The following is a 12,851-nucleotide window of genomic DNA, read 5'->3' as shown; positions in this document are numbered from 1 at the left end:
TGAGGTTCAAATCCAGGCTGCTAGGTAGAAGCTTTGTGACCTGATGCAAATCAGCAAACCTTTTTGAGTTTCACTCTCCTTTTCTGTAGAATGAAGATAATGATATCTTTCTTTTCTAGGATTATTACTATGATAAGCAAAAATGATATATGCAAAGTCTATGCCCTCAGCAAATATTTACTGAATGCTTATTATGAGCTGAGCAGTAGAATAGGCACTTGCGACAAATGGTCAAAATAGAGATCTACCTCCATGAAGCTACTATGGGAGGTGTGGAAGTGTTGAAAGTGTCAGTCACTCAGTCATGTCTGACTCTTTGTGACCCCATGAACTATAGCCCGCCAGGCTCTCTGTCCTTGGGGATTCTCCAGGCAAGAATACTGATTTGGGTTACCATTCCCATCTCCAGGAGATCTTTCCAACTCAGGGACCAAACCCAGGTCTCCTGCATTGCAGGTGGGCTCTTTACCATCTGAGCTACCAGGGAAGCCCCCATGGGGCGTGTGGAAAGAGACAGCAAAGACTACATAGTATGAGAGTTGGTGACACATGCTGCAAAGAAGAATCAAGAAGGACCAGGAGAGGGAGTGCCTTGGTGAAGAGCTGCTACATTGTATAGTATGACTGGGAAGGTCTCATTGAGAAGGTGAGTAGAGTTCTGAAGAAAGCAAGGGAATGAGCATGAGGATATCAGGGAAGAGCGTTGCAAAGGCCATGTGGTGGAATGTGACTGAAAGGTTTGAAGAAGAGACAGGGGGCCCTGGTGGCTCAAGTGGAGAAGGGGAGTGGTGAGCCATTAGGTCACAGTAGTAGGACCAACAGATCACCAGGATCTGGTGGAATGTTGAGAGGACATTGGTTCCCTCTCTGAAGGAGATCGGAAGCCATGGGCAGAAGAGAAACATGATCTGATTTATGGCTTAGAGTTCCTTCTGATGCTGTGTTGAGAACAGGCTGTGTAGAACAACAGATGAAGCAGAAGAACAGTATTATTGCAATCATCCAGGTGGCTTGGATCAGGTGGTAGGAGTGGACGTGGTGGGAATTAGTCATATTCTGGTGATATTTTGAAGGCAGAGCTATCGGACTTGCAGGTAGATTCGAGGTAGATAATCTAGAATGACACCTGGCTTTTGGGCCTGGACAACTAAGAGAATGGAGTTTTATACTTATCAAGTGAAAGCTTAAGCAGGCACATATTTAGGGTGAAAAATAAAAAATCTGATTTTGAATGAATTAAGTTTAAGATGCCAATTAGCCAATCCTGTGAAGTAGTTAAGTACTTGAATATATGGGTCTTGGGTTCAGGCTAGAGATCCAGGCTGTAGATTGAATTTGGGAGTCACAGGTATATGTTTTAAGTGTATCTAAAGTCACAAAACTGGGTGAGATGATCTAGGGAGTGGATGCAAAGAGTAGAGAAAGAATCTTGGGAGTATTTCCCAAAATATAATCATTAAAAATGTGATACGCCCAGTTGTTCGGTCGTGTCTGACTCTGTGTGATCCCATGGGCTGTAGCCCACCAAGATCCTCTGCCCATGGAATTTTCCAGGCAAGAATACCAGAATGCGGTGCCATTTCCTACTCCAGGGGAAAATGTGATGAAGATCCAGTAACAAAAACTTAAAAGGAGCATCTGATGAATAGGTATAATAGTACCTATCAGAGGGAGGAAAGCCTGATAGTGATGGGCCTGAGAGAAAATAGAAGTGAAGACAGTGAGTAGAGATAACTCTTTTAAGGGGTTTAAATATAAAGGAAAGCAGGAAAATCTTTGCTTTCCCGTAGTTCCTCCATAAAAGTTAGCTTTATTGGTTAGCCCAGGATGTAAGTGAACCTGAAATAGAGGCTGCATTGAAGCCTCATAGGAATCATTCCTTCAGTTCCAGAGTAGCTGAGTGGGAACCTGGCTTGACTTTATATGACTCCTTGGAGATAGATGAAGGGAGAGAGAGTTATAAGCTAGGACTGTGCAATCCCAAAGGAAGGCTTATCTCCTCTATGGACATAAAGGGGCTCTGTATTCACTCTTGGTACTTCTAAGTCTCTTAACTTGCATGCCATTTGGTACTAAGATATTCTTAGATCCTCAAAAGCAGAGTAAAATGATGCCTTAGATCTTTGGTCCTGTGGGATGATTTACTGAAAGGAGAGTATAGTTGACGTTTAGGATGGTGGAGCTATGCCCTACCCTAAAGCACTACTAATGACATGAGGCTGTTCTTGGAGAGCAACAAAACAATGGATCAGCATAAAGACACACAAAATCATCCCCGAGGGGTGAAATGGTTCCTGGACAGCATTAGCTCACTGGAGTACCTCCTTACAACCTGAATTATTGCTATGTAATGGAAGAAAGTGTCTATCACCTTGGAAAATGGCAAAGTGGAAACGAAATTTAAAAAGGAGAATCATAAAGATAATGCTGGCTATGTCCACCCCTAATTTGAGAAATATGAGAATAAATAAGATCAATGGGGATTAAAACTTACTTCTCACAGTGATGTTCACTGCCTCGCTCTGGATGAGGCCGTAGCCATTGTCAGCTGTGCAGTAGTAGCTCCCGGCATGGCTCTCCCCAATAACGGGGATCTCCAGCTCTGCTCTCTGGGAGCGCTGACTTTTCTGCCCCAGACTCTCTCTTGTGTCCTCTCTGTGCCAAGAGAATGTGGTATTCCCAGTGCCTTTGGCCACAGAGCAGACAAGGACCAGCGTCTCCCCTTCAACCACCTGGTCCTCCTGGGACTGGGTCTCCAAGAGCACTCCAGACACAGGGATTCCTGTGTGAACACAAGATGACAGGTGAGGGCAAGATAGGAGGAGGATGGGGTTGGGATGTCGGACAGGGGCACTTTTTATGGGACTTGAAGATATACTCTTCTGCAGGTGCTAGCACTGTAGCCCAGAGATTGCAGATTTCAGACCTAGAGCATCACTAAATGTAATAACCTTTTCATCTTGATACACGGGCTCCAGGAGAGAAAAACTGACTCTCCTTGGAAAAGTGTTTGGGTTTTATGTCATGTTCTAGTTGTCAGTCTGAATTATTTTGATCCCAGAGAGATAGTAGCAATAGTCACTATCACTACATTGGCCTAGACTACAGCCATTTCCACCAGTCCTGCTTTGGTACTTAAGACAAGCCGATATTTACTGTGTTTGTCTTTCTATGTGTGTATGTCCTCCTCTTCCACTTTACACATTACACTGTTTGTTGTTACCAGTTGAGGTCCACCTCTGTGGTTATGTGTTTTCTAAACAGTTTCCCCAAAGACCTGACATCCTAGAATCTGTCGATCCAGTAGCAAAGCATTTAGCTTTTTGTTTTCATTTGGTTTTCCCTAACTCTGTATCTACCTCCATGAATCACCTCTGTCATTTCAAGGTGCTGGAATTTTAAAGAAAGTCTAAGTTTTTAGAGAAATATAGATGGAAGCAAAATCCTGTATTTCTTATGTTATAGTACCTCACTTCTCATGAGATATAAGCCTGGAGCCTCTGTCAGGCTGACAGAATCCATCTGTGTTGGGCAGTCCCCCACGGGGCCAGACGGAGCAGCCAGGGGAGACATCACAGCCTGGCCCTCCAACACTCACTCTGCACGTCAATCTGAAGTGGGAGGCTGCGTTTGTGGATGCCACTGGTCACTGTTTCGGCACCACACCAGTATGATCCTGAGTCTTCTCTCCAAATAGTTGCGATCTGGTGGTCCGGGGATCCGCTCCAGTTTGAGATCATGACCCCGTTGTCTCTGAAGAACACAAAGTGAAGCCGAGTGTCCGGCCGCTCTAGCGGAAGCCGTGTCCCACAGCTCAGCTTTACAGGATTCCCCTCTATAGGCTGGGAATCTGTGACTTCCAGCTTTGGACGTGAAAATAGTTCTAGAGAGAAGAGGGAAACCAAGCTCTCAGTATGAGGCATGCTTGGATTCTGGGTTCCAGAAAGCTTCAGACATCCAACAAGACAAACTTACTGGCCCCTCTATTACATTTTTCTTTCCCAGGACTAGTTAAGTTAAATTACTCCACTTTCTCTACCTCTTAGAGGACTTAGGTCACGAATTTATCCAACATTTGCTATGGTATCAACTTATGGAATTTCCTGGAGTTCTCGTTGTTAGGACCCTGTGCTTTCACTGCCGAGAGCCCTGTTTAGGTCCTAATCGGGAAACTAAGAAGATCCCACAAGCCATGAGGCACACCAAAACAAATCAATAAACAAACAGACAGAAAAACTACTTATACAGATCCCCACTCAGGTGCCCAGTTTACCCCACTCTGACACTGCTAAGGAAATTTGTATGAAATGAAGGGTTTACCTTGAACTTGAATATTTGTCTGACTTGATTTCAATACATAAGCATTTTCCAAGAATGCAATGCATTGGTAACAGCCACTGTTATTTAAACTTGCTTTTGGTATCAAAAGATCCAAGCTTTCATCAGAACCAGAAATAATTTTTCGATTCCAAGTATACTTCACAACAGCCAGTTTCTCTCTCCCCCTTTTCTGGCATCTCAGAACCAACTCATCACCTTCAAACACAGAATACGGCGTCTGGAGGATGAGGGAGGCTGGAAATCACACAGAGATAAGACACTGTCATTCAAGCACTCTTTCCTCTGAGTCTCCTGAACTGCAGAGTTTTTCTTTTCTTCCTTTTCCTTCCCCAGGATTTAGTCTCCTGATCCAAGCTCATTCATCTCCTTCCAAATCAGTGTGACTTGCTTCAGATACAATTCCTAAATAAATCCTAAACACATCTATTTAATCATTCGAGGACAGATTCAAAAATAAAAGGATTCTAACATGGAGAGGAAAAGCTGAGAGACGTGACCAAAATCTCTGACATCGTTGAATACAGCAAAGATAAGCACCAACCTGCTGACTAAATAACAGGAGTTATCAAAGATGTTTTTGGAGAAATACACTAGGAAGAGTTACCGTGCATTGAAGTGCACTATGCAGAGCGTTTGTGGTCATAGACACAAATCCAGGGTTGAGAGACAGTAAATGTGATCCACTCATGAAACTCTCATGTTCTACAGATTCTGATTAGAGGCAAGTTCTACCCTTTCTGTCTGAGATGATGGCATTGAATGCCTGCTCCTACTGACCAATGCCTGGGGAGTGATCACACCAGGGGTCCCCAACACCCAGACCACGGACAGTGGCCTGTTAGGAACCAAGCTGCACAACAGGAGGTGAACAGCAGGCAAGCAAGCGAAGCTTCACCTGTATTTACAGCTGCTCCCCATTGGTCACATTACCACCTGAGCTCTGCTTCCTGTCAGATCAGCAGCAGCATTAGATTCTCATAGGAGCATGCACCCTACTGCACTTGAATCATCCCCAAACCATCCCCTTACTCCCTACTCCGTGGTAAAGTTATCTTCCACTAAAACGGTCCCTGGTGCCAAAAAGGTTGGGGACCACTGCTCTAAATGAAGATCTTTGGAATAGGAAAAACTGGATGAAGAGACATGTGTGCCAGTTAGAGAGAAAAGTAGTGGAGAAGGGACAAATCCTAAGACAGATGAGGACATGAGGACTGAAGCTGGAGATTTCTCACCTCTGAATTCCTGTTTTATGACACTTTTTACTTTCTATTTTGTGCTCAGCACATTCATGTAGATGCAATTTCTCCCAAAGGAGGCTATAATGTCATTAAAGACAGGACCTAAGACAGCTTCACTTCTGAATCCCCTAAAACTAACTCCTTCCTTTAATTATGTAAGTGTGCAAGATGTCTGCTGATTAATGTTAGATGTTTAAACTCTGATGTCAATAGTAGTTTGAAAACCGCCTATAGACAATGAAGGAGGACGGACGTGAAACTGAAAGATCAAGGCTTAGAGTAGAATGAAGACTTTCCTTGGAAAATCCAGGGAGCTAAGATGTACTGAAACCGCTTCCCAAGTTTTCACTAATTCACCTACTTTCTCACCTGAAGAAAAGATCAAGTGCACAGGTTTACTTGGGAGTGAGCCTGGGGCCTGGCACCTGTAATGTCCAGAATCACGAACCTCAAGGGTATTTCCTAGAGTTTCACGTGGACGTGCTTTCCCAGAGAACCAATGGTAGCCTTGTAATTTCTCTTGTGCATAGAGGTGAAATCCATTGCAAGTCAGATTCACTCTCTCTCCACGGAAGACAGTGGTCCACGGAGGCTGGACGGAAATTACAGATTTGTGTACAGCAGCTGGAGAGAAGAGAAATAAGTCTGAGGTGAAGTTGCTTGCATCCTCACCCGGGCAGTTTGTGTGGAATGGACCAGAAGACCTGGCTTTGGAGAATCTCTGAAAGGACCTGTGGCAGGGCTGCTGTTTCCCCAGGTTTCAAATTTGCTGACTGTTCATCTTACTCAAGAGTGTCAGCAGTTGCCCTATGATCTACAGAAGAATACTGGCCTTTCAGAGCGCAACCCCTGCAGGACCTACTCAGCATGGGAGATCAGTGATGGGAGGCTTGCCAACCCCCTTACCTTTTCCAACAGGCCACATCCTCAAGTAGGTTCCTCCTGGGCTCCCTCCTACCTGGACTCTTCATGTTACACGCATTTCTCTAAGATGAGCATTTGTGTGCAAGAGGGATTATAGAGGGAGGGAGTGTAGGAGTTTGGGGTCAATTCAGCAGTTATGGAAAAGGGTCTAAATAGTATTTTTACCAACAAGAAGTAGGTAAGGCTGGTATGAGCAGGCTGTTGTCTGAAGCGGGAATTACCCTGAAATAACTACAAAGGGTATGAGTGCTGGGAACTAGGTGCTTCTAAATCCCCACACCTCAAAGATACTCTTTCATGAAAATAAAATGTGGGTCCTGCATAAAATCAAGCCTTAAGATCTTTGAATTATTGATGGACAGAAGCTGGAGAATGCAGCAGAACTTTCACAGCATCATCTTTTAGAATTGGAAATAGCTCAGCTGGAATACCATCACCTCCACTACCTTTGTTCATAGTGATGCTTCCTAAGGCCCCTTTGACTTTACATTGCAGTATGTCTGGCTCTAGGTGAGTGATCACACCATTGTGATTATCTGGGTCATGAAGATCTTTTTTGTATAGTTCTTCTGTGTATTCTTGCCACCTCTTCTTAATATCCCCTGCTTCTGTTATGTCTATACTATTTCTGTCCTTTATTGTGCCCATCTTTGCATGAAGTATTCCCTTGGTATCTTTAATTCTCTTGAAGAGACCTCTAGTCTTTCCCATTCTATTGTTTTCCTCTATTTCGTTGCACTTATCACTGAGGAAGGCTTTCTTGTCTCTCCTTGCTATTCTTTGGAACTCTGCATTCAAATGGGTATATCTTTCCTTTTCTCCTTTGCTTTTCACTTCTCTTCTTTTCACAGCTATTTGTAAGGCCTCCTCAGACAGCCATTTCGCTTTTTTGCATTTTTTTTTCCCTTGGGGATGGTCTTGATCCCTGTCTCCTGTACAATGTCACGAATCTCCATCCACAGTTCATCAGGCACTCTATCAGATCTAGTCCCTTAAATCTATTTTCTCACTTCCACTGTATAATCGTAAGGGATTTGATTTAAAGCTTATTTAGTACTAAAAGCATTTGCTTTCTTTCTTACCTTGGTGGAGAGGATTTCTGGGTTGGTAGATTTTGTTTTAACTTTACTTCCCCAGTTATTACTGTGGTTCTTTCTTATCTGAATGTTTATTTTCTGTTTTGTAGTTTCAAGGTTGTGAGAGTGAGTAACTGAAGGGTGAAGGTACAACTGTGGCATAAAAATTATTCTGAACTGAGGGCATAAGATAAAGGATTTTATTTATTCATTTTTAGTCTGAATTCCCTTATCTGCCTAAAAGCAAAGCCACTGAAAACAGTTCAATTGTCATAAATCACCTCCCCAGGAGCAAATAAATGATCAGCTCTTATCATCAGATACTGAAAGTCAACAACACACCTAAACAGACATTGTGACAAAACTAGCTTAGCTCCCATGTATTCTTTTAAGGGCATATTTATCTTTCCTAAAAGTTATTTGTTTTCCAGTAAGTGGCCTTCCAGTCAATCCTGAATATTCATTGGAAGCACTGATACTGAAGCTGAAGCTCCAATACTTTGGCCACCTGATGCAAAGAGTTGACTCATTGGAAAACACACTGCTTGATGCTGGGAAAGGTTGAGGGCAAGAGGAAAACGGAGTGACAGAGGATGAGATGGTTGGATGGCATCCCTGGCTCAATGGACATTAGTTTGAGCAAACTCCAGGAGATAATGAAGGAAAGGGAACACTAACGTGCTGCAGTACATGGGGTCGCAAAGAGTCAGACATGACTGAGCAACTGAGCAACAACAAAGTGGCCTTCTTGCCCTTCTACTCTTCTTTCCAATCCAGATATTACATAATTCCTGAATTCTAATGCCTCCTTAGGTTATATTTTTCTGTGTGCTCCTGAAATTTTTTTAAATTTATCTATCTATTTTTTTACTTTACAATATTGTATTGGTTTTGCCATACATTGACATGAATCTGCCATGGGTGTACATGTGTTCCCCTTCCGGAATCCCCCTCCCACCTCCCTCCCCATCCCATCCCTCTGGGTCATCCTAGTGCACCAGCCCCGAGCACCCGGTATCATGCATCAAACCTGGACTGACGATTCATTTCACATATGATCATTTACATGCTTCAGTGCCATTCTCCCATATCATCCCTCCATCATCCTCTCCCATAGAGTCCAAAAGACTGCTCTATACATCTGTGTCTCTTTTGCTGTCTCCCATACAGGGTTATCTTTACCAACTTACTAAATTCCAGGTATACACATTAGTATACTCTATTGGTGTTTTTCTTTCTGGCTTACTTCACTCTGTATAATAGGCTCCAGTTTCATCCACCTCATTAGAACTGATTAGAATGTATTCTTTCTAATGGCTGAGTAATATTCCATTGTGTATATGTACCACAGCTTTCTTATCCATTCATCTGCTGATGGACATCTAGGTTGCTTCCATGCCCTGGCTATTATAAACAGTGCTGTGATGAACATTGGGGTACACGCGTCTCTTTCAATTCTGGTTTCCTTGGTGTGTATGCCCAGCAGTGGGATTGCTGGGTCATATGGCAGTTCTATTCCCAGTTTTTTAAGGAATCTCCACACTGTTCTCCATAGTGGCTGTCCTAATTTGCCTTCCCACCAACAGTGTAAGAGGGTTCCCTTTTCTCCATACCCTCTACAGCATTTATTGCTTATAGACTTTTGGATAGCAGCCATTCTGATGGGCATGAAATGGTACCTCATTGTGGTTTTGATTTGCATTTCTCTAATAATGAGTGATGTTGAGCATCTTGTCATGTGTTTGTTAGCCATTTATATGTCTTCTTTGGAGAAATGTCTGTTTAGTTCTTTCGCCCACTTTTGATTGGGTCATTTATTTTTCTGGAATTGAGCTGCAGGAGTTGCTTGTGTATTTTTGAGATTAATTGTTTTTCCATTGCTTCGTTTGCTATTATTTTCTCCCATTCTGAGGACGGTCTTTTCAGCTTGCTTATATTTTCCTTTGTTGTGCAGAAGTTTTTAAGTTTAATTAGGTCCCATTTGTTTATTTTTGCTTTTATTTCCAATATTCTGGGAGGTGGGTCATAGAAGATCCTGCTGTGGTTTATGTCGGAGAGTGTTTTGCCTATGTTTTCCTTTAGGAGTTTTATAGTATCTGGTCTTACATTTAGATCTTTAATCCATTTTGAGTTTATTTTTGTGTATGGTATTAGAGATTGTTCTAGTTTCATTCTTTTACAAGTGGTTGACCAGTTTTCCCGGCACCACTTGTTAAAGAGATTGTCTTTTCTCCTTTGTATATTCTTGCCTCCTTTGTCAAAGATAAGGTGTCCATAGGTGCATGGATTTATCCCTGGGCTTTCTATTTTGTTCCATTGATCTATATTTCTGTCTTTGTGCCAGTACCATACTGTCTTGATGACTGTGGCTTTGTAGTAGAGCCTGAAGTCAGGCAGGTTGATTCCTCCAGTTCCATTTTTCTTTCTCAAGATTGCTTTGGCTAATCGAGGTTTTTTTTTATTTCCATACAAATTGTGAAATTATTTGTTCTAGTTCTGTGAAAAATACCGTTGGTAGCTTGATAGGGATTGCATTGAATCTATCGATTGCTTTGGATAGTATACTCACTTTTCACTATATTGATTCTTCCGATCCATGAATACGGTATATTTCTCCATCTATTTGTGTCCTCTTTGATTTCTTTCACCAGTGTTTTATAGTTTTCTGTATATAGGTCTTTTGTTTCTTTAGATAGATATGTTCCTAAGTATTTTTTTCTTTTCATTGCAATGGTGAATGGAATTGTTTCCTTAATTTCTTTCTGTTTTCTCATTGTTAGTGTATAGCAATGCAAGGGATTTGTGTGTGTTGATTTTATATCCTGCAACTTTGCTATATCCATTGATTAGCTCTAGTAATTTTCTGGTGGAGTTTTTAGGGTTTTCTATGCAGAGTATCATGTCATCTGCAAACAGGGAGAGTTTTACTTTTTCTTTTCCAATCTGGATTCCTTTTATTTCTTTTTCTGCTCTGATTGTTGTGGCCAAAACTTCCAAAACTATGTTGAATAGTAGTGGTGAGAGTGGGCACCCTTCTCTTGTTCCTGCCTGTAGGGGAAATGCTTTCAGTTTTTCACCATTTAGGACAATGTTTTCTGTGAGTTTGTCATATATAGCTTTTATTATGTTGAGATATGTTCCTTCTATTCCTGCTTTTTGGAGGGTTTTTATCATAAACGGATGATGAATTTTGTCCACAAGAGACCCACCTCAAAACAAGGGACACATGTAAACTGAAAGTGAAGGCCTGGAAAACGATATTTCATGCAAATAGAGACCAAACGAAAGCAGGAGTAGCAATACTCACATCAGATGAAATAGACTTTAAAACAAAGGCTGTGAAAAAAGATATAAAGATGGACACTACATAATGATCAAAGGATCAATCCAAGAAGAAGATATAACAATTATAAATATATATGCACCCAACATAGGAGCACCGCAATAGGTAAGGCAAATGCTAACAAATATGAAAGGGAAAATTAACAGCAACACAATAGTAGTGGGAGACTTTAATACCCCACTCACAACTATGGATAGATCAACTAAACAGAAAATTAACAAGAAAACACAAACTTTAAATGATACAATAGACCAGTTAGACCTAATTGATATCTATAGGACATTTCACCCCAAAACAATGAATTTCACCTTTTTCTCAAGGGCACAGGGAACCTTCTCCAGGATAGATCACGTCCTGGGTCATAAATCTAGCCTTGGTAAATTCAAAAAAATTGAAATCATTCCAATCATCTTTTCTGACCACAATGCAGTAAGATTAGATCTCAATTACAGAGAAAAACTATTAAAAATTCCAACATATGGAGGCTGAACAACACGCTGCTGAATAAACAACAAAGCACAGAAGAAATCAAAAAAGAAATCAAAATATGCATAGAAATGAATGAAAGTGAAAACACAACAACCCAAAACCTATGGGACACTGTAAAAGCAGTGCTAAGGGGAAGCTTCATAGCAATGCAGACTTACCTCAAGAAACAAGAAAAAAGTCAAATAAAAAACCTAACTTTACACCTAAAGCAACTAGAAAAGGAAGAAATGAAGAACCCTAGTGTCAGTAGAAGGAAAGAAATCTTAAAAATTAGGGCAGAAATAAATGCAAAAGAAACAAAAGAGACCATAGCAAAAATCACCAAAGCCAAAAGCTGGTTCTTTGAGAAGGTAAATAAAATTGACAAGCCATTAGCCAGACTCATCAAGAAACAATGGGAGAAAAATTAAATCAACAAAATTAGAAACGAAAATGGAGAGATCACAACAGACAACACAAAAATACAAAGGATCATAAGAGACTATTATCAGCAAGTATATGCAAATAAAATGGACAACTTGGAGGAAATGGACAAATTCTTAGAAAAGAACAATTTTCCAAAACTCAACCAGGAAAAACTAGAAAATCTTAACAGACCCATCACAAGCACAGAAACTGAAACTGTAATCAAAAATCTTCCAACAAACAAAAGCCCAGGACCAGATGACTTCACAGCTGAATTCTACCAAAAATTTAGAGAAGAGCTAACACCTATCCTACTCAAACTCTTCCAGAAAATTGCAGAGGAAGGTAAACTTCCAAACTCATTCTATGAGGCCACCATCACCCTAATACCAAAAGCAGACAAAGATGCCATAAAAAAAGAAAACTACAGGCCAATGTCACTGATGAACATAGATGCAAAAATCCTTAGCAAAACCCTAGCAAACAGAATCCAACAACATATTAAAAAGACCATATATCATGACCAAGTGGGCTTTATCCTGGGGATGCAAGGATTCTTCAATATCCACAAATCAATCAATGTAATACACCACATTAACAAATTGAAAAATAAAAACATATGATTATTTCAATAGATGCAGAGAAAGCCTTAGACGAAAATCAACATCCATTTATGATAAAAAAAAAAAACTCTTGAAGTTTTTAATAAAAATTTTTTCTCTCTTGCCAATCTGTCTTTTGTCAGTTTAATTTGCAATCCTCCATTATAAACATAAGAGGATAGAAAAAAAGTTTTCATCTTTGACATAATAAAAGTAATTGCAAACCAAATTATTCACAAACAACCACTCAAACTTTCTCACCCCTTTAATGCTACTATCTAGCCAGAACAATGCTTTGATAGGCTAATCTTCCATGGTATGTACAATGAAAATTGATTGTTAAAGTGATACTTCAGATTCTGTCAAAGATGTGGTAATTCATGAAGGTGGTAAAAGTTTTGTGAGACCACTGCTCTGATGCCTCCACAGTCAT

General features: G+C 40.8%; 1 protein-coding gene across 1 annotated transcript in view; it reads right to left on the bottom strand.

Annotated features, from left to right (window-relative positions):
• FCRL4 (Fc receptor like 4) overlaps positions 1-12,851 on the bottom strand; it is a 35,713-nt gene that overhangs the window by 18,420 nt on the left and 4,442 nt on the right. The window contains exons 4-7 of the mRNA XM_081494064.1: positions 5,949-6,203; positions 4,321-4,575; positions 3,599-3,883; positions 2,495-2,782 (exon numbers count right to left, since the gene is read on the bottom strand). Of these exons, the coding sequence (XP_081350190.1) occupies positions 2,495-2,782; positions 3,599-3,883; positions 4,321-4,575; positions 5,949-6,203 (1,083 nt within the window). The remainder of the gene's footprint in view (positions 1-2,494; positions 2,783-3,598; positions 3,884-4,320; positions 4,576-5,948; positions 6,204-12,851) is intronic.

The sequence above is a fragment of the Giraffa tippelskirchi genome, chromosome 5 (genome assembly GCF_054371585.1).
Source record: "Giraffa tippelskirchi isolate mGirTip1 chromosome 5, T2T-mGirTip1v1.2.pri, whole genome shotgun sequence".
NCBI lineage: Eukaryota > Metazoa > Chordata > Mammalia > Artiodactyla > Giraffidae > Giraffa > Giraffa tippelskirchi.
Note: the sequence above shows the minus strand (reverse complement) of the source record. Positions and strands in the feature narration are given on the sequence as shown.